The sequence below is a fragment of the Lepisma saccharinum genome, chromosome 2, assembly GCF_977018435.1.
Source record: "Lepisma saccharinum chromosome 2, izLepSacc3.1, whole genome shotgun sequence".
NCBI classification, from domain to species: Eukaryota; Metazoa; Arthropoda; class Insecta; order Zygentoma; family Lepismatidae; genus Lepisma; species Lepisma saccharinum.
Genome location: NC_139230.1, coordinates 110,372,181 through 110,395,291, shown reverse-complemented (window position 1 = coordinate 110,395,291; position 23,111 = coordinate 110,372,181). Strand labels below are relative to the sequence as shown.

The 23,111-nt window shown below is 38.6% G+C and overlaps 1 protein-coding gene across 6 annotated transcripts in view; it reads left to right on the top strand.

The window, feature by feature from the left end:
- The window catches only part of LOC145984111 (BBSome complex member BBS2-like), a 182,511-nt gene that overhangs the window by 64,051 nt on the left and 95,349 nt on the right, over positions 1-23,111 (top strand). For 5 of the 6 annotated variants that reach the window (XM_083117541.1, XM_083117537.1, XM_083117538.1 and 2 more), the window contains 2 exons: positions 8,322-8,544; positions 11,294-11,499. In XM_083117541.1, coding sequence (XP_082973667.1) covers positions 8,322-8,544; positions 11,294-11,499 — 429 coding nt within the window. The remainder of the gene's footprint in view (positions 1-8,321; positions 8,545-11,293; positions 11,500-23,111) is intronic. The other variant, XM_083117542.1, reaches the window with a different exon arrangement.

Genomic DNA, 23,111 nt, shown 5'->3' with positions numbered 1-23,111 from the left:
GTAAATGAATCTTAGCTGAAGGAGTGGTTTCTGTTATTGGGAGTCTAGGAAATGTTGTTCAAGCCTGCCCATGAACAGGAAAGCATAGAATGGGTAGATTTTGGTGCCCATGGCTATGCCACATATTTGTAGGAAGTACTGGTTTCCAAAGTGGAAGTTGTTGCAGGTGAGTATAAGTTTGGTAAGTTGAATCAGGAAGTGGGTGTTGGGACTGTGTGGTTTGTTGTTGTGGAACAAACAATTCAGCAGAGCCACCTTCCAGACCCTGACTAAACAGTCCGAACCCTCCAACCCCCCCCCCTGGAATTTATCACCCAACACCACCCTCACATCATGAAGATCAAATACACCCTTCACTCTCTCCTTCCTTCACAGTGGTCCAATCAGGAACATCTTTCAGGACAAACACAGGGTCACCTGTCACCTTCTCAACCTCAAAAATAACTTGGTCCAAAATACAAGGACTCCTCTGACTCCCCCCCCCCAGCCCACAAGTGCAGCAAACCCAGGTGGAAGACCTGCCCCACACTCATCGTCTCTGCCACCCTCCAGACCCCACTGCTGCTGGCAAGTTCACCCCTCATCGAAGAGACATCTACCACTCCTCCACCCTTACCTGCCAGATCTGTTGTGACTTTACTTTGGGGAATCTTCTACCCAACTGAACCCCATAATTAATAACCACCTTTCTTCAACTAAACACTGACCTCACTGTTGCCACCCACACCAACAGCCATAACACCACCTTTAAAGACTGTTTCTGTGGGGCTATTATCCACCTCATAGCCTGCTACGATCCTTCCAGCCTCGGTGCTTCGCCATCGCAAATACGATTTTGTGTGCTTGCTGAAACTCCATATTTCTCCGCTAGAGGCACTCGACGCCGACTGGTGCTGAGCGGAGTTTTCATGAGCACCTGTGTGTCTTTATGCTGGTAGTGAATGGATGTTCAATTGTTATGTTGTGTATGTTCAAAGTTATGCTTACTATTGTTACAAAGTGATAAAGTTGAACTTCTCTTAATGCAAGTTGAAATAAGAACACCTGTAGAAAGTGAGCTATTTAGAAACACTAGTTTAACTTCCAAAGTAGTGGTGAAATGCTGCATGCATGCATGAATGAATTAATTGATTGATTTCTTGGTTTTGTTTATTTTACTTCACTTTTCACTTTTGGCTAATTTCAAAGATGAGGATGAGTGATGATGTGATGAAATTGATGAAGGGACTCTCAAAACACCCATGCCCAGGCCAGGATTTAAACCCAGGACCTCTAGCATTGTAGCATGCTGTGCTAACCACTCTGCCATGGAGGCCGGCTTGAATGAATGAATGAATAGTCCTGTTAACCTGGAATTTGTTTCGAAATAAACTTCGAATATTTGTATCCAACTCTTGCCACTGGAAGTTGACTAACCAATAATTACCCGTGTTTTTATAGCATGCCAAATAAACCTTGAAAAGTTTTTGCCACTTATATTCTGCTATTATTGTGTATTCTTTTTTAAAGTAAGAGAATTATTTTGCCTTGCCATGAATTTCGTATACTTTAATTATGGAAGAAGGAACCACGGTGGTCCAGTAGTTATGACTTCAAACTTCCATGTGAGGTACCCTGTTCGATTCCCTGTGTGATCATCTCGGGTGTGTTCCTGCATAAGAAGGTTTGGGTCTCACCCAGGTTCACATCAGTTGTTACCTAATGGAAGCCCTGGGTGAATAAATGCCGCCTGTGTATGGTGCTGATCACATCACTTCCACTATACCCGAGATTGAGAATGTGTCAAGCTCTAACTGAATACCCTAAGGCAGTGGTTTCCAAAGTGTGCACTGCAGTGTCCTGGGGTGCCGTGGCTAGCTTAAAGGAGCACCATGAAATGTTCCAATATTTTCACTGAAATGCTATGATTGTTCCAAATATGGGCTTATTAAGTACTTTTTACACATAAGATGTTTCTGAATTGAAATATGTGTTTAATTTTTTAACTTAAGGCAAGCAAACTAACCACACTGAGCATTGCAAGTGTTAGATAGGCTTACATTCTGACTTGGGCACCGCAGGAAAATCTTGAAACACTATGGGCACCATGAAACAAGAAAGTTTGGGAACCCCTGCCCTAAGGTATCCTTATGTGAACGAAACTTATTTTTCCATGAAGGGGAGGGACAATTATTTTCCAGCAGGACAAATAACACTCTTTCGTTGAGGGGGGACAAACAATGATTCGATATTGTGTCAGTGCTTTATTTTGAATTGTTTGAAAAGGGAATAACATTTATTTTACTTTTCATGTAAAAAACACAATGAACCATATGACATTTTTACGACTAGTTTTCCATGGAGAATGCCCCTCGTTGCCCCCAATAGATATGACCATATGTCATAATCATTTAGTACATAGATGAGTTATTTTCGTTTTGTTATTCAAAGTATAATCACTTTATTACATTTTTATTTTATTTTAATTAATTTATTTATTGTTCGCTTTCTTTTGAGCTTCTTGGCAGAAATTGATACAACTATCTTCCCTTGTTTATGTTGCTGGATTTGTAACGAAAAAGTTATAAAAAATATGTCTTGCTCCAAATGCAATGCACAAATATATACCTCAACCTGTAGTTCGACATTTGTATGGATCTAATGTATAACAGTGACAAAAATCGATTGATTCACTATATAAATGATAATGTGGGGTTCGAATCCAGTGTACACCAGGCATGGATGTTCACTACACAATAAAATCTGAAATTAAATGTATCAAAACAAATTCAAAACATGGGGTGCAGTGTTGAAGATTACGGCCCAGAAGTTGGCCAATGGTCAAAAACGTTTACATTCTCTCACTATCGGTCTTTGATCACAAGCCAAGTAAGTAATTAATTTGATTGTAACAAATGAAAGAATCAAGACACTGTGTAAGAGAAAACATTTAATGTATTGCTGACATACTTACAACGACTCACTGTCCCTTCTCCACTTGCCTTCACAACAAGCGAACATCACTTACCCAGAGTGCACAGGGTCAAAACACAAGTCTAACATAGGCCGCAAATGGCCAACTTTGCACACAAAACACTAGTTCATACCTTATGTTCGTATTGCCGCTACTGATGCACCTTTTCTCAATGAGTTTAAAGATCTGACTATAAAGCACAGTACACAAACTAACTCTGATTCACATGTCTGAAACTTGGTCGAGCGATGAGAGAAATCTTTCTTCCTCTAATCAATAAGAATGCTGTAGCGGAAGTGTTTTGTGAGAAAGAAAACTTTCCCTTACTAGAAGGTCGAAGTGCTGCACGGGAACTGTGTGTGTCGGACACCGTCTTCCACACCCCAAACTTCTTGTTCTCCATGCACCAGGGGACCGTCCTTCCTTCCTATTGATTGTTGTGTTTTAGTCCCATCCCTGCGTGTTTACACTGGGGAACAAGGGGTTTTTCAGAGCGTCACACGAAAACACATCAACTCTTTGGCCTTGGGGTGGTTTGGGGAGTTAAAAGTATTTGGTTCTAATTAATTTAGGCCTGCTGTAAATTGCTGCGAGCATATCACTTCTGACGTTCCAGTTTGTTTATGCATTTCCTGGCTGTCTTAACTTCACTTGCACAAAGATATATTCTGGAGCAAGGTCAGAGTTCAACTTTCTGCACTTTTTACTCTTGTCACTGAACTGTCAGACTTGCTGGATCGGCTCTGGAATTTACGACGTCAGTCCAGGTCATGCTATGTGCTGAGATTGCTTTTTGTTTACGCCGGAGCAGTTGGCTCACATCACTGGAACAGAGGATTCATTGTCTTGCAGGTCTACACTGAAAGCGAGCGATGGTTCCAGCTGAAGTTGTCAGGACATTTAAAAATTAAAGGCCCGGAACGATGTAGTAATGGCACGTCTCTGTTGGCCATCTGCATTTCCCAATTTCGACCAAATGTAGCTTATGAATTTTTATGGTGACAGGAGCGAAATGTAGACTGGTTGAAGATTGGAGTTCATTGTGGGACCACACTGGTTTCCATGTCAGAGAGTGAGTTTGTTGATTAAGCTCACACCTGGCTTTGTGGGAAAGAATGCTGGTTTGTTAGAGAGACGGCTGTGTCATTTCTCAGAGAGTAAAAAAAATCTTGGGGGAAGTTTGAAGCAAGACCGTAATGGTACATCGGTCATATCTATCCATCGCCCAGCTATATTGGTGTTTCATGGACAGTTAATATATATACCACACAAAAAGAAAATGTTTGATATTTTGCAACCCAGGTCGCATTTTCAACGGAGAAGAAAGAGATCGTGGTTACGAAGAGTAGAGACACAGAATACTGACGGCAGCGTCACTACCGTCAGTGTTGCCAGAAACGGTAGATAGAAAAAAAAGTTACTTTCACCAGTGTGTACTGCATGGTGGGTGGGTGGTTTTGGGAAGAGGGGAAAGGGTTAATGGTTGGCTAGGTTGAGTCCAGGGGGTATAGGATCCTTAGGATCAATAATCACCATTCATCCACCCAAAACTCTGATTTCACAGTTGCTATCCACACCAACAGCCATATTACCACCTTCAACAACTGCTTCCGTGTTGCCATTATCCATCTTTTACCCCCCCCCCACACACACACAGACATGTCTGTACGCAGGCGATGGGAAAGGGCCTATATATCAGGCATGCACGCCACTATACCCCCCGTAAACACTTACCACTTTAAAGGAAAAAGTTTGATATTTCATAGCCTAGGCCACATTTTCAATGAAGAAGAAAGGTTCACAGAATGATGAAGAGTAGGAGAATAGAATACTAACTGTAGCGTTGGTACAATGTTGCCAGAGAAAGACGATATGAAACAAATGTAAGGTACTTTCACCAGTGTTTACTGCATAGGGTGGGTGGTTTCAGGGAATAAGGGAAAAGGTTATTGGTTGGCTAGGTTAAGTCCGGGGGGTATAGTGGTGTGCATGCCTGATATATAGGCCCTTTCCCATTGCCTGCGGAAAGACGTGTCTGAGTGGGGGGTAAAAGATGGATTATGGCAACACGGAAACAGTTGTTGAAGGTGGTATTATGGCTGTTGGTGTGGATGGCAACTGTGAAATCAGAGTTTTGGGTTGAGGAATGGTGATTATTGATTCTTAGGTTCAAGGGGGTGGAAGTTTCGCCCAGGTAGAAGTTGCCGCAGATTTGGCAGATGAGAGTGTAAATCAGGTTGGATGAGTGGCAGGTGCCCGTGGGGTGAAGGGTGAACTCACCTTCGGCTGTGGGGATCAGGGGGGGAGGTGATGAGTATGGGGCAGGTCTTGCAACTGGGTTTGTTGCACCTGTGAGCTGGGGGGAGTGGTGTGGAAGGGGTGGGAGTGTTTTGGACCAAGATGTTCTTGAGGTTGGGGGGTGACAGAAGATGACCCTTGGTTTATCCCGAAAGATGTCCCTGGTGTCGGGGTCACTGTGCAGGATGGGGAGGAGGGAGTGGAGGGTATGTCTTTAATTTCATGATGTGGGGTTGGTATTGGGTGATAAGAGCAGGGGGATTGGTTTTGGGTTGTTTGGTGCAGTTGTGGGAGGTGGCCCTTGTGATCTGTTTGTTGATGAGGTTGGAGGGGTAGCCATGGTTGGTTAGGGTTTGGTGCAGGCATAGGTTGTAGTTTTGGCAGAATGAGGGGGATTAGTTGAGGCGTTGTCCTCTGAGAGCTAGGGAAAAAGGGATGGCTTTTTTGGTGTGGTAGAGGTGTGAGCTGGAATAGTGGAGATACTGGAGGTGGTTGGTCGGTTTGATGTGTATGGAAGTTTCCAAGTGGTCTCCCGCAATGTGGATGTCCACATCTAGGAAGGTCACTTGGTCTTTGGAGTGGAACCAGGTGAATTTGAGGGTAGTGAAGTTGTTGAATTGGTTTAGGAATGTAGTGTGTGTCGCCATGTGTCCAGAGGAGGAAAATGTAATCTATAAATCTTAGCGGGAGGAGTGGTTTCAGTTGTTGGGAGTCCAGGAATTCCTGTTCCAGCCTGCCCATGAACAGGTTGGCATAAGAGGGGGGCCATACGGGTACCCATAGCTGTGCCGCGTATCTGCAGGTAATGTTGGTCACCAAAGTAGAAGTTGTTGCAAGTAAGTACAAGGTTGGCTAGTTGTATCAGGAAGTGGGTGCTGGGATTGTGGGGTTTGGGTTGGCTGTTAAGGAAGGATTCCATGGCACGGAGGCCATGGGCATGGAGAATATTGGTGTAGAGGGAGGTGACATCAACTGTAGTGAGGATGGTGTTCGGTGGTAGAGGTGTTAAGTTGTGGATGATATCAAGGAAGTGGTTGGTGTCACAGAGGTAGGAGGGCAGGGCTTGGACAAGGGGTTGGAGGTGAGAGTCTAGAAAAGCTGACATACGTTCAGTGGGTGAATTGTAGCTGGACACAATGGGTCTCCCGGGATAGTTCGGTTTGTGAATTTTCGGGAGGAGGTAGAAAGTGGGGGTGCGGGGGTTGTCAGGTATGAGTGAGGAGATGGTGGAGTTGGATAGGCCTTCAGGGGGTCCTCAGGAGAGGACAAAATCGCGAATTTTATCCAGGTGTGTGGTGGACTTGTAGGTGGATGAATCGGAGAGTTAGCGGGAGGTTTCCGCCACATAGTCAGAGGAGTTCATGACTACTGTGGTATACTCTTTGTCGGCAGGGAGGATTTTGATGTCCAGGTTGTTGCAGAGGGATCAGAGGGCTTGGTGCTGGGCTGGAGTTAGGTTGTGGTGGGAAGAGGAGTTTTGGAGGTGTGAACTGTCGGAAACGTTGTTGACAACAGAGGTGATGTATCTTTCAAGGGGATGGTTGTTGGGAAGGGCGGGGGGATCATATGGGGGAGGGGGGCAGAATTGGAGGAGACTGGGATGTATGTCTGAGGGATTAGCATTGGAGGGGGGATTCTTGGAACAAAAATACGTCCACCTGAGTCTGCGGGCGAAAGTTTGGATATTTCCTTTAATGTGGTAAGTGTTTACTGTCTCCTTCTTCATTTGTGTTTATCCACCCTTCTGGCACCTTTATATATATATATATATATATAAAACACAGGAATAGGATGAGAAAAGGTGCCAGAAGGGCGGATAAACACAAACGAAGAAGGAGACAGTAAACAATTACCACACGAAGAGAAATAGTTCGATATTTCGTGACATATGTCTCATTTTCAATGGAGAGGAAAGATAGATTGGCGTCACATAGAGTAGAGGCACAGAATACTGACAGTAGCATCTCTACGGTCAGTGTTGCTAGAAATAGTCAATAGGAAACAAAAGTACTTTCACCAGTGTTTACTGCAAGGTGGGTGGGTAGTTTCGTCAAATTGGAAATCGGAGTTTTGGGTGGAGGAACGGTGATTATTGATCCTTATCAGGATCCTTGTCAGGATCAATAATCACCGTTCCTCCACCCAAAACTCCGATTTCACAGTTGCCATCCATACCAACAGCCATAACACCACCTTTAGTAACTGTTTCCGTGTTGCGATCTTCCATCTTTTACCCCCCCCCCCCCCACTCTGACACGTCTTTCCGCAGGCGATGGGAAAGGGCCTATATAGCACGCATGCACACCACTATACCCCCCAGACTCAACCTAGCCAACCAGTAAACCTTTCCTCTCCTCCTCGAAACTACCCACCCACCTTGCAGTGGGTATATATATAAAATGCTGTGCCTCTCTTACACAGAGTGTGAAGCAAAACCTACAAGAAAATATAGAGCCTACTGCCAGCTTTGAGACAGTGCAATGTGTTGTTCTCTTCCACAAATAGTGATCATTCTGAAGACGAAAGTGAACTTATTTGCAGATTCTTCATTTCAATTATGTTAAAATGCATTGCTTCCTCAATGACAGAAATGTTTGCAAGACCTAAATACTTAAATCACAAGCCTGTCAATCATAAAGTTCACCTGCTTTAGAATCATCTTGGTAGAAGCAGACCAGTTGGCCATCAATGCCATTAGGTGGGTAGCAGCAGAAATTGAAAGTTCTTGGAATAACATGCAAACTGGTTGAGTGCTGAGGCTGGAAGAATCGTAGCAGGCTATGATCCACCTATTACCACCGTCCACAGATACTTCCTTTTGCAGGCAATGTGGAAGAGCCTACATATCAGACATGCATGTCACTATGCCCCCCAGACTCAATCTAGCCACCACTGGCCAATGTACTTTCTTGTCAATGTCTGTTGCATATCACTTCTTTTGCCTGTGTGCCGTAAGTGTATACTGTCTCCTACTTTACACATTTTTGTTTATCCACCCTTCTGGCTCTCTTATTCAGTCTATTTCTGTGCTTTTATATATTTATTTATTTATTTTTACTTTTACTTTCAGTCCAAGAATCAAGCAGTAACAATTCATAGCTTTGATATAGATGGTGATGGTGTTGAGGAGCTTATAACTGGATGGACAAATGGGAAAGTTGATGCCAGGCATAACCGAACAGGAGAAGTTATTTTCAAAGACAATTTTAATCATTCTGTTGCTGGAATTGTGGAAGGGGATTACCAACTATCTGGAAAAAATGATATTATATGTTGCTCTGTGGAGGGGGAAGGTAATAAGTAAATATATTTTGTTTGAACTTTGTGTCCATTTATGTGTGTATGAAACTATTGATCTCACTCCATGTAAAAATAGGAAAGGGCTGACCATTCTATCGATGCAATCGTGGATCAAGCTTTAACCATTTGAATCCATGTCCTAACCTTTTATCATGTTCTTGCTCATAATATTTTCAGCTCTGAAGAAGGATCAAGGTCAATCCGAAAATTTGGATTATGAAAGAAGGTACATGCTGTAACTGTTTTCTTGACTAATTTTAAGGTGCTTACGGCACATGGCATCAATTTAATGGTAGGGAAATTTTACTACTGTAAGTGTCATTACCCCAGAATATTATACCACATGTTAATAGTGACTGAAGCATGCTGAAATACAGCATGTTTCTCAACTTGATGTTGATTTCAGCATTCTAATAGCAAGTATAGTTATGCCTAGTTTTATTCAATGGTGATCTATATGTGTGTCCCATTTCAGACATTCATGAATCCATTCACATTTGCATAGTTCATGGTTTATGAATACTTGGTCAAGGACAGTTTCTGTATGTTTGGTAACTTTTGTAGGTTGTTGCACAAAGTGTTCTAAGTTATGCATTTTAAGAAGTGTTTTTAAGCTATTGTTCAGATTATTTTTAGTAAGTGTGTACTTTGTGTTTTGCATGTTAATGTATAATTGTATTATGTATATGGTTGAGTGGAAGAAAAGGCCCTGTACAGCCTTAACTCCACCATTACATATAAGGCATTAATAAATAAATAAATAAGATCACTAATTACTGCAATTATTTTGTTACTTTGTTGGAAATTAATAAAAACAATATCCAGGTAGCTGTTGAATATTTGTAAATTGATAGATAGATAGATAGCAAAAATTCTTAACCACAAGTATAAATTCTTGACTTTGTATTGACTTCTTGACCTACTAGTTGATTTCTTTACTTATTCCTGACTTTCTTGACCGGACAAGATTTTGGAAAATATATTTGGCGCTGTGGAGAGAATTATATTTCAAGTACTGAACGGACGCGAGGCTCTAGGGAATTCGGGACATTGATGAATTCAGGAGGTGGGTCAGGGAGGGGAGAAATCCCCTCTGAAAATAGAACCCTCCCCGAACATTTCAATAACCTGGTACAACATTCGGACAATAGCTAAGAAATTTGGCAACCATTTTCCCTTTGAGTTTCTTACATTTACTTTAATTTAACATAGAACGTACTTTTCTGCCTTTTTGTAATAATAAGTTGGGAATGGATTTTAAGGTGCAGCACCTTTCCAAAAATATAGCTGTTTTCATACCAATCATTTGAGATATGTATTTTAAGATATGATTATATGCAGAAGGAACAGAAAAAGAGAGCATTGAATAAAATCATTTTATCAGTACCTTTTTTTTGCACTTTTTTGAAAACATTTTCAGAATTTTTTTTCCCACTTTACCAACCATAATTTTGCACCTTAAAATCCCTTCCGTAATAAGCATCACTGATTCAGTCCTCTTTGTAATTAAAAGTCAAAATAATGCATGAATTATTATCATCCGTCATTGAAACTCAACAGTGGACATGTGTTAGTCAGTCAACAGTTTGCTGTGAAATAGTGATGACATGCTTGAGCAGTCTTATCGTAATTTATTGCTATTGCAATGACTTCTTGATTTTGTTTATTTTACTCACCTTTCTTCTCCTTTGGATAATCAAGAAGATGGGGATGAAAGGTTGTAAGATAATATGGATGAAGGGAGAATATAATATACCTAGTCTTACCATAAATACTGTCACAAAGTTTTAAGTAAATGGACACAAAATGCTGAGAGATATTGTGACTTCTCTTATATGGTACTTTCGATAAAGGTGTTCTATAGAAAATGCATGCAAACATCCCTCTACGTTTCCTGCTGCCGAAACATGCCTACTCGAATGCAGGCTGTTCTACTCTAGACAATGATTGTGTCCTCTGACCAATACTAAATTTGCAAGTAGGAGTAGAGATTAGCTGAGGCACTTGAAATTCCAAGAACTTTGTCTGACCCACGTGCAGCTTTTATGCATGGCCAATACCTTTGTCCATGGGGGTCCTTAAAGAGAGATTAGTGCAGAAGGCAGGGTTTGCTGAAGAATTCTCGAATCGCAACCAAAAACTGCTGTGTTCTCGAATATCATGGACTAACGGGAATTAATCTACTTAGTCTGTTCTTCGAGGTGAAACAGATGCACTTCACATGGACAAAGATTGAAGAAAGAAGAAATTTCCCAGATTTCTCATTCTTTATATTCGTATTTCAAAGTAGTGACAATTTGACTTGTTAGTACTTGATTTTGCTAGATCCCCCCCCTGACCTTTGAACCTTCTTCTCCAGGTCAGGGGGGTCCAGACCCCCCTGTTAGTTATGCCTATGTGCATGACCTTCCCATATTCATTGTTGGCCTTGAATAGCTACATGCAAGATCACAATATTAAAAATTTACAGATTTTTACATACATAAAATCTGCACATAATTTTTTTCCAGATTGTCATACTAGTTCCAATATATATGTAAATTTCAGACAATATACATACATCAGAAATCACCTTCATCAAACTCCTAATTTGTAGTCTGTAAAAATAATATAGCAATCCTTTTTTATTATCTCATTTACAGTAAAAAGGTTTGAGATTTTAACTACTGTGTTTAGTACTACATAGGAAGATTGTGCTGTTTCAAAAACATACAATATTCATATTTTTTTTCTTCTTTTCAGTTCGTGGTTATCATCCCTCCAAGGCAGATACTCACAGAAATTTGGTAGAAATAAATGTTGAACAAGAAACAATACATGATTTGTGTCAGAGGAAGCAAAATTTGTTGTTTGAACTAAAGAACTATGAAGGAAATTCTAAGTTTGGAATATGTGACACAACAGGAACCATGGCAAGTTTGATGCAAGATGATATGGGTGTTATCCCAGTAAGTTACAAAAAAAAAATGAAAAACAAGAATACTATTAGTGATTTCAAATTTTTATTTAATTAGTTTAATTATTTTGTAAATTTAGATCATGTGTTAACAGTTGCTTTATATTTTTAAGTACTTCCTTTGTGACACACCATATTGTTGAATTGTTAATTGTATGAACAAGCAGATAAGAAAACAAGTGGCATATTACAGGGACAGGATGTTCTCTTCAGTTGAAATGCTGAACTTGCAAATTGCATTACTTACCTCATCCAGCAGAAAGGTTCACCTTCAGAGCCAGATCTGAATTGAGGGGTACTGGAATTTGTGGATGTAAGCATCTAAACCTACCTGAGAAGATTGGAATGGAAAGTTGTGAGCAGTCTAGTTTTGAAGTGTGTTGAGATTACTTCTATCTTCAGTTGATACAACAGATATGTACCTTGATGAGGGAAATGAGGGAAGCTCATTCCTGGTGTTCAGTGTCTGATCTAATCAGAAGTTTACCACTTGCTTTTAGTTCCCCAGTTAATCATTCACCTAACTTGATTGATCCGCACATATAAGTACTGATAACTTGAGGTAGAAGCATGGTTGTAGGTGCCAGTTTGTTTTAAGAAGTGTGTTTTTAGGAAATGATTTTGGGCAATGTGAAATGTGTTAGATGCAGCTGATCAAAACTAATGGGTTTTGGAATTTTCAAGTGTGATTGTGTGCCACATTCCAATTAGCTTTGACTATACCATGATTCAATTCAATTCTTCTTCATTAAAGTGTGATGTTCAGCATGTGGCTGTTCTGCCATCTAACCCCATTGAATACATACTAAAAAAAAAAAAAAAAAAAAAAAAAATGGTGAGAACAAAGACTTATTTACTCAACAGACTTACACAAATAATATGCATATCTTCTTCCATTAGCATCACAACCCTTTGTGGGTTTTAGCTTTCTCAGACAAATTGTTCCAATCTTTCCTCTTCTTTGCCATTTCTTTCCACTTTCTAACTTTGAAAATCCTTAAATCCTCGCATACATCTTCAATCCATCTCATCCTAGGTCTTCCAATTGGTCGCCTTCCCATAGGTTTCCATTCTAGTATACGTTTTATAGTTCTCATGTTATCCATTCTTTGTATGTGGCCTAACCATTTAATTCTTTGACTTTTAATATATCATATAATGTCTGCACCATTGATTAATTTTTCTAATTCCACATTATTTCTTATTCTCCATATATCATGTCCTATCTGTACCGGGCCAAAGATCTTCCTTAAAATTTGTCTCTCAAATATACTTAGTTTGTTTCTATCTTTCTGTGTTAGGGTCCAGGTTTCAGCAGCATATGTAACCACTGGTCTTATCATAGTAAGATATATTTTCATTTTTGCATTTCGTTTCAGAAGTTTCGATTTTAACAGGGATACATTTGCATAATAGGCCTTATTACCTTTCTTTATTCTTTCATCTATTTCAGATTTTATTTTATTGTTTTCATTAAGTGTAGATCCAAGGTATGTAAAATTACTAACACATTCAAAGGAGTAATTATTTATTAATATTGATCTATTATTATTCATGTTTGTATCTATTAATATTCATGTATTTAGTTTTCTTTTCATTGATTTGTAGTCCTACTCGTGCAGCTTCCTCTACTAGACTTATAAACATTTCTGAAAGAGCTTTCCTAGTTCTTTCTACAATAGCTACATCATCAGCATATGCTGTGACTTGTTTTAGTCTAGTACTGATGTCTCCTCTCACATCTAATTTTTTAATCACCGAGTCCAAAACTAAATTAAATAATGTTGCTGAAAGAGGATCTCCTTGGCGGACTCCTATCATGACATCGAAAAAGTCCGATCTTGCATTTTCAATTTTAACTGAGGCTCTAGTGTTTTGAATTGTCATTCGGATTAATCTTACTAATTTATTTGGTATTCCAATTTCTTGTAACCTTTGTAATGTTGTTGGTCTATATATTGAATCGAAGGCTTGTTTGAAATCAATAAACAAAACATGCAAATCTATATCATATTCATAGCATTTCTCAAAAATCAAACGCATCATCAGGATGTTATCTGTAGTACTTCTGTTGTTCCTAAATCCACTTTGATACTCTCCTATAATGTCTTCAGCATAATCAGTTAGTCTGATGTTAATTATTGCTGCAAGTATTTTATATAGGTTGTTTAATAGTGATATGCCTCTACAATTTTCACAGACTGTTTTATCTCCTTTTTTAAGTATAGGGCTATGTTCCAATCATTTGGCATTTGTTCTCGATTCCATATATTAATTATAAGTTTATGTATTCTACAATACATTTCTTTTCCAGCTGCTTGTATAAGTTCACTGTTCATATTGTCAATTCCTGGTGCTTTCATCTTTTTAAAGTTTTTAATTACTGTCTCCACTTCTTCGTATGTTGGTGCATCAACTGATATGTTTTCATTATCCTGCTGATTCATCGTATTCCAGTAGGGCACTTCTAAATCCTGGTTGTGTTGAACTCCCTGGAAATGTTCTTTCCATCTATTCATTATTTCTGCTTGTTCAGTTAGGATTTGACCGTCTTTGGATTTTAAGTTTCTAGTTCTTGGTTTATACTGTTGTGTTATAACTTTCTGGGTTCGATAGAATTTTCTATATTCTTTTTGGTGTTTAGTTCTTGTAACATTTCTATTTGTGTTTTTACTACTTGGCGTTTCTTTTCTCTACACATTTTCTTAGCATGCTTTTTCATATTTTCATATTTTTCTCTATTTGATCTTGTAGTTCTATTAAGACATCTATTTCTAGTTTCATTTTTTGCTTTAACCACCTTTTTACATTCTTCATCATACCAATCTTCATTTTTTTCGTATGCTTTGGTTCCTAAAACCTGATTAGCAGTACTATCTATGATGTTTCTTAAATTATCCCACTCCACTTCTACATCATCTTCTTCTCCTCTTTCTTCAAGTTTCGTTTGTATTTTGTCTGTATGTGTTTTGTATAAAAGATTTCTTCAATTTTTCTATATTCCATTTCTTAGTTTTCTTGTATATTCCTTCATTAACCATGCTAATTCTTTGTCTTATTTTAGTTCTGACAAGGTAATGATCCGTATCACAACTAGGTCCTCTATATGTTTTGACATCAATTATTAATGTAGCTCTCCTCTTATTGATCAATACATGATCAATTTGATTACATCGTTGTTCACTGGGTATTTTCCAAGTCCCTTTGTGAATTTTTTATGCTTAAATCTAGTGCTACTGATATCAAGGTTTTGTAATTGTGCTAGTTGTATCAGCCTTTCTCCATTGTCACTTGTTTCTTTGTGTAGGGAAAATCTGCCTGATACTCCACTGCTGCTGGATTCATTACCTATTCTCGCATTAAAATCCCCCAGTAGAATTAGTGTATCATGTTTTGGTACTCTATCACATACATCTGACAGTTCACTATAGAAATGTTCAATATCTTCTTTGTTTGTGTCTTCAGTTGGTGCATATATACATATAAAGGTCATATTGTTAAATTTTCCTTTTATTCTTAATTTACATATTCGGTCATTTATTGGTTCGAATCCAAGTATACATTTCCTCACATTTCCAGTAACTAAAAAACCTGTGCCATTTCTTCCTTTAGTTGTTGGATGCCCACTATACATAAGAGAGAATTCTTTCTTTTTAATCCATCCATCCCCATTCCATCTTATCTCTTGTAATGCTGTTATTTGCATGTTATATTTTATTAATTCATCTGCAATTTCATTCATTTTGCCTGGTTGGAACATGGTACAGACATTCCAGGTTGCCACATTAATATCCACATTCCTTAGCCTTTTACATTGCGTGGGTCGTCTCTTATAGATCCGTCCGGCTTTGCTTGTCTGAGAGTTCGTAGCGAGAGGTTGTTTTACGGGGTAAGGGTGCTGGCCTTACGCCCAACCCCCAACCTGGAGGACCAGGGATTTGTATTCGAGGTTCCTACCCCTAGGAAGACTGGCTTCACCATGCCTAAGGGCTCTTCCTACCCCTTGGTTTTCTGTCAGGGTTTTCCTTCCCTTAGCCTTTAGAGATCCCTCTCTTACCTGCAAGGCAGCAGGGGCAGTGCTTATTTAATGGCGGCACTTACTCGCCATGTCTCAGTGTCGTCGCTGGATTTTTGTGGTTTTTAAATGAGAGTTATCCTGCTAGAAATAACTCTCTCCACATCCTGTTGACACTCACGCTCCTTGTCCGCAACTGCTTATTTGTCGCAGCTAGCCTACATATCTGTAGGCCGTTCCCCTATCCGCAACCCGGGGATGTGCTCGGCAGCATAGAGCTCTGCTCCTGGGAATGTTGCCCAGTACCGAGAATAATATGCATATGAATAGATACAATTGTGCTTGGTGTCTTTTAGGTAAGATTATGTAGCCTTGGGTGTTTGTAAGAGAAGTCCACATGTGTAAACAGTCAAAAGTGGAAGCACGAAGAATGGAACGACTCTTAAAGGAACACAAAATTGTCGAATGGTGCAAATAGCTATAATGCTTGGAACCATAAAAGTTTTCAGGGGATGTAAGCCTGTCACACTTCAGCTCTTTCAGTTTAATAAGCAGAAACAAATTATAATACAAAAAATAAGTTCATTAATCGTGCCCAATTGGGTTGATCTTTCATACGTACAACTTGTGCTAAGATTAAACTTAAAGCTAAGCATGCATGTACTGTTATTGCAACAAGCTACTACCTTTACCAGTATGATTATATTTTACTTCCCTTTATATATATATATATATATATATGCCTCTCTTTTGTGAGAATTTGAATGACATAGAAATGAAATGTAATTTAACAATTTTATTGAACTTGCTAAATTGGAACAAGTCCTGCACCTTGGCTGTGCGATCTAAGGCTTTGGGCTCTGACTACGGGATGACTGCAGGTTCAAGTCTCATGGGGGAAACCATAACAACTTTTTTCCTTAGATTTCGGCCTGTGTATTGGTTCGGTGGCCACCCACCATCATGAGGAAATTGGGGAGCTATGAATGAGTAGCATAACCTGGTCATGGAAACCTACAACAATGACTGGGGGTTCATCTTTCTGACCACACATCACACCATAACTGGTTGGATGATCTCCCACCTTGGGTGAGTGAGTGAGAGAAGAATCAGGTGGGAGTGAGGCCGGCAGTCAGCAAGTAAGCCCAGGCCCTCAATGGGCTGTTGTACCATGGGTTATTATTCATTATTATTAAATTGGAACAAACAATCAAACTTTATATCAGAATCTTAACAATAATATATAATAATAAATACATGCATTATTTGATTGCGCTAGCATCATTGCCTTGTAATCAAGGGGTTCTGGGTTTGATACCCGGTGGAGGCATATAGTGGTTCGGATCCCACTTTAAACTGTAGGTCCAGTCCCAATTAGCCTTACTGTGCATAAAGTGGACTTAAAACACCAAATCAATCAATCAATTATTTGATTGTGCAAGCAGCACCTGAATTAAGACATGAATAATTTCAAAGTCCTTTTCTTTTCATTTGCATTAAACTATTCGACAAAGGCACTTTTGCATGAACACAGCAATGCATTCAATCACTAGTCAATTTAACACATTTTTAAAGATGCACAGCAATAACAAGCCAACTTGTATAAGTGACGTAAAAGTGATGCATAACATTAAACCTTGGTTAGATACAAAATGGGTTCAACCCTTTTCTCATTTACCATATTGAAAAAAGAAGAAATGTCTTTTTTTCTCAAAATAGAGCTTTCTCAACAAAATTACATTTTTTTTTCATATTACATTTTCCTGTATGACAAGGTGCATTAGTAAAATTAATAAAAAGTTACCAAAGAAATATTTGCAACTTACAATGATTGCTATTACTACAAAGAATGTAAAAACACTTGTGAGAAATTGGTCTAGGAACAGAGAAAAAGTACATGTGGAAATTGAGAGACTAAGAAATAATGTGAACATACAGGGATAATCAAAACTATGAATTTGCACAGATAATATAGCAAATCTACCCTCATCAATTTATTTTTGGTCATACTTGTATGGTTTCCAATTAATTTTACTGCCATAATACACTCATGAAGAGCAGCTAACCTCATGTTTTCACCTCTGGCCTAACTTGATAACAACTAGTCTTCAACAGCTTGTCTCAGGATACTGACTAGGTGATTTCTGGAAAGGTTTTTGAAAATGTGAGCCCACTCATTAAAAAGTAAGAAGAATATATCAGCATTAACAACAGACACTGAAGAAGAAGGAAACAAAATTTTCAGGTTTGTGTGGTCCATCTCCACACATTCCTTTGAAGTAGACTGTTACTAGTCGTTCTGTAATTGACATGTTGATCAGCCAGTCAGTACAAGCCAATAGCATGTATCCATTTGTTCGGCTTTACCAATTAGCCTTGCCAATTGGCAAGTACACATTGCCTGTACATAGGTGGAACAATATTGCAAACATCCTGACCTTTTTGTTACCAAAGCATATATTACCCATACACAGTCCATGTGCTTGACAGGCAACTGCTACCTCTGTGGTTCATTGTAAAAGGACATTGCATGTATGCATTACTCCTTCATTCATGGAAAAGGTACTGTCTTCAGTATTTTACATGCACTTCCTTCCCTAATGTGCACAACAAGTTCCATCATCATTATATGCCATATACATTGAATTTTAAACCCTTCTAAATTTCTACCCTGTAACATGGATGTAATACATTCACTTTACATTTCCTTCACTGACTGTTTTCTTTTCAAACCATTTACTACTGCACATGTCTTGCAACTGATTTCTGCCCTCAATGTTTCATTTCAGGCACTTTCAGTTGCTTTCAGACACTGTACATTGGCTTTTTTTTCCCCAAAATTTTCACTAGGGTAATCTAGAATAAGGTAACTAATAGTAATCAAGTTAGGTACTTTTTATAGCAAGAGTAACTATAACTGAATTACTTTCTCAACTGATTAGCTCTAACTGAGTTAATTTTAAAAAGTAACTTTCCAACCACTGCTGATATCTCAGAGTTCAGCATTACATAGGTATGAATTGTGAGGGAAGTTTTCTCAGTTTTCTCAGAATATATCAGCATTAACAACAGACACTGAAGAAGAAGGAAATAAAAGTCAAATAGTTCATAAATCATTGTTTACACACACATAATTAAAACTAGACATTCGGGATATAAAAATTCACATTAACATTTGTGTTTCAATATATCTTTATTCTTTTTCTTTTTCATACCCTGCAAAACATTATTTCATTCTCTCAGAGATATGTATGCTTCTTGTTGTCTGGGAAACATTTTCCATTCAGGAAGCAAACTTGCAACTAGGAAAAATCTCAATGAATGTGTGCCATCCCTTGACAGACAAGACCAACAAGTCACACCACTCTTGCTGGACTCTGTGCTGATGTGGTTAGCACAGCTTGCTACAATGCCAGGGGTCCTGGGTTCTAATCTCAGCCTGGGTATGGGTGTTCTTTGTGAGTGCCCCTTTATTAACTTCATCATATCATCACTCATCCACATCTTCATGATTAGCCAAAATTGGGCAGAAATGCAAAGTAAAATAAACCAAATCAATCAATCAATCACACCACTCACACTTTTTCTTTCAGTTTCTCTTAATATACAATTCAAAATTGCTGACTACTAGCAACCAGATATTAATGAGAGTCGTGCAACATCATTTCTTGAACATATTTTGGAATCTTCATTTCTGGTAAGTCATCACTATTCAACCAAATATTTGTGCTTGCAAACACAAATGTATATACTCTGCTATGTAGAATTCAGACAACCTACATTGATTATTTATATCCCATACCAGCTTATCCACAAACTGCCATCGTATGTGGCTGCCATCGTATGTGGCTGCCATTGTCAGTCAAATCTGTGTACTTTTTACAAATTTCAAAGCTGTTCTTTATTATTGTTAGAAAACACTTCAATTAGATTCATCTCATCTGCAAAAGGAACAAAAAAAAATGTGTTAATATTGCGTATCAGACTATTTTTAATATATTTACATTACATTGTTACAACCTTAGACAAGATGAATTAATAGTGCATAATGCATGTTAAATATGATGATCCTAAAATGGGAATGAAAAATAAGAAATAAAAGCAGCACAGAAATTGACAAAAAAATTGTTGGAAATAGTATTTTCATAGTAGAGTGGTGAGTGCAACACTTCATGGAGTCAGGTCCGTTGAGGTTTGAATTCTGGTTACATGGATGGATCTATCATTGTGTATGTCCGTATCATTCATTTCATGAGTTCATTATAAATCCTCATCATCCCAAGAGATAGAAGGGGAGGTAGAATAACAGAAAGAGTTATGGAATGGAAATTCAGTTCCTACTCTTTTTTTATTTGTATTATTACATTTTCAAAACTTCTTCGCTTGAGTTTGGAAAATCATAAGCTTATACACATTGTTATTTAGTACAGCAATAACATTACAGTTTGAATTACAAATTTTTAAAGACAAAGAATGATTTGATGTTAATGATGTAGTCAAGCTTCATACTCACTGATATTCAAAGCAAATTATTTAGCAAAAACGACTACTCTAATAAACTTATGGTTCATTTTTCTATGCAGTTTTTGTTCACGATCGATTTCGCCACCTGTCTGGTAGCTTCATCAGGCCTGTACTGACGAAGCTATCAGACAGGTGGCGAAATCGACCACGAACAAAAACTACATGGAAAAATAAACTATAAGCTTATTAGAGTGAATTACCTCTCTCTGCGTAACTGCCAAATGGATATCTTTAAATACAATACAAATGGCTGCTGAAATTCAATTGGATATTGAAGCAAATATATGTGACATAATCAGGGCAAATCATGATCTCTATGAAGCTCTACACTATCCACAATTAAATGATTTCCTTTGTACTTGCAAAATATGGGAACTAGTAGTCTTTACTAATCTATATTCATTTGTAAATTATCAGTAAACATGCCTAACGAAGCTACCAGACAGGGGTCGAAATTAATCGCAAACAATATTGTTTATAATTAGTACATATATATGTGTAAAGAAAAGAAGAAAACAAAAATACCAATCCATTTCTTGAGTTTTCAGAAACAGGTTGGTTTACAATGGTCTGTGCTACTATATTAAATATTTTAGATATGTTTTAGGGGTTTTTATATTTGGATGGATTTTGGATTGTGTTGTGGAAAGCGTAGGGATAGTGTAGGTAGTACAGGAATGAAATGGGAGTTTAGATTACATTTTTTCCCCTTTTTATTATTTTTTATATATATGGGATAGAATGAGAAATAGTGCCAGAAGGACGGATTAACAAAAATGGTGTAGGAGACAGTAAACACCGTCACATTCCCCCTATCGAGAAATTTCGCCGTCGAAGTAACCCTAACCATGTACAAATCCTAGCTCCATTGTGCTGTAGAACTCTCGAATTCCCTCCAGTCCCTCACCAAAATTATCCTACTGACCCTGGGGAACAACCACAACCAAATGAACATCCTCTGGCACCTTTCCCAGTCCATTGCCCTCAACATCAACCAGAAACACCTTCAGAAACTATCTATTCTCTGCCGATAAGCCCTGAATGCAGGATGCCCCCTCCCACTATCACCACATCACCAACCCAAAATGACATGTCCTTTACTACCGGACTCACCCCTGCCTCTACCCACTCCCCCCACAAACTATAACCAACTGCACCTCTCCCACCCACCACACCACTGAAGAGTACCAGTCCTCAGACAAAACATGCTCCCAGCACATCGACACTTCTGGCCCCCCAGCACCCACTGACTGCACCTCCATCTTGAACCTTGCCAGCCACAACCTCACCACCGCCGAAATCGACGTCCTGTCCAAAGGCCTCACCTTCTCCCCAGCCTCTCCCCCCAACAATTTCAAGCTGTTATTCGACATCCAAACTTTTGCCCACAGATTTAGATGGATGTACTATTGGGCGAAGAATCCTCCCTCCAACACCAATTCCCCAGACATTCATCCCAGTCTTGTCCAGTTGTCCCCCTCCTCTCACGACCCCCCTTCCCACCCGAACAACCACCCCCTCGAAAGATACATCACTGCTGATGCTGATGCCCATATAAATACTTTAATTGATTCCTGCCAATAGCAATACTTTGCCATTTCTCAGTCTTTTAAATCAATCTGAATAGTTTATATGGTAGAACATGGACAATGTTATTGTGTCACTGTATGATATTTTTAGATACATTTGTGTTGCTATTTCTATTTTATTAATTATTCCTTTTTCGAAAAAATCCTACAGAAGTAACAGTGTTCAGGAATTTTGCATAACTTACAGGATAATCAAAGATTGTGTCAATAAATAAACTAATTTGGTGCCTAACAGTTTATTTTACATTTGGTATATAATTTTGCATAGTTTCGTGACAAAATATGGTAAGAAAGTGTACCTTTCACCATTTGAAAACTGCAAGAATTAACATTACAGTGTGTAAGCTGACATTCTGTGTCTCTGTCACAAATTAATTGATTGAATGATTTGGTGTTTTAAGTCCACTTTATGCACAGTAAGGCTAATCGGGACTGGACCTACAGTTTAAAATGGGATCTGAACCACTATGTGCCTCCACCAGGTTTTTTATTTATAAGGGTAATGTAAGGAGTGTAAAAATTGGTTTTCTGCTTCTTGAGTTAATTGAATGAAGGATGAACTAATGAAATGGATGAACCTGCAATGTCAGGTAAAATTGACCACTGTGCCACAGAAGCTGACTTTTTCCTCCTATCTTGATGACCTTACCTCCTATCATAATTTACCAGTGTAGGTTCCACTGTAAAAGTTCCCACTGAAGAATAGCTATTATTATTCCAGTAAGTAAACTTCTTAGATTGTACTCACGGTGGGGAGTGACAATTTCCAAAGAACTATTGTAGTAGTCTATAGATAATAATCCCTATTACTTCAGATTAAGAGAACTTTCATGCCGAAAATAGAATCATATCCTTGTCTTACAAAATTACTACACATGCCATTAACAGCAAGCATATGTTGGAAGTCTTAACTTTGGTTACAATTGGGCAATTAGAACAAACCAAAATAAGTTTCTCAGTAATATTCAAACTCATGTTCATTTATCAAACAGGCCTAAGTTGATTTGCTGCTAAATCTACTGTGCACTGCAATATTATTAAGTATTTCAACCTTTGGTCTACCGGAGCCTCTCCCACATGTAAGTGTTTACGGATGGGAAATTTTCAAACTGGCCCCTTAATTGCTGCATCCCCCCAAATACACTTAGTTTTCATAGTATGTACACTTGTATACAATCGAGCAATGTTTTGTCATAAACCATTAATAATAAAGTAAAAACAACCATTGCAATTATAGGAAAACAGCTATTTGCAACTAGAAGAGATGTGCCTAAATGAAAGATAAGTGCCAGACCTCCCTTCCTCTCCTTGTCCTGAACCAAGTTTCCTCTGTTATAAACATGGCAAAATGTCAAGTCGCAGGTCAGTAGCATTTAATAGCAATGCCCTTCTGGTTCTTTGTTGTAGATCAGAGGTGCCAATAGCCTAAAGTACATTGTTAGTTTCTGCAAAATCAAGATCAGCCACCTCCAGCTC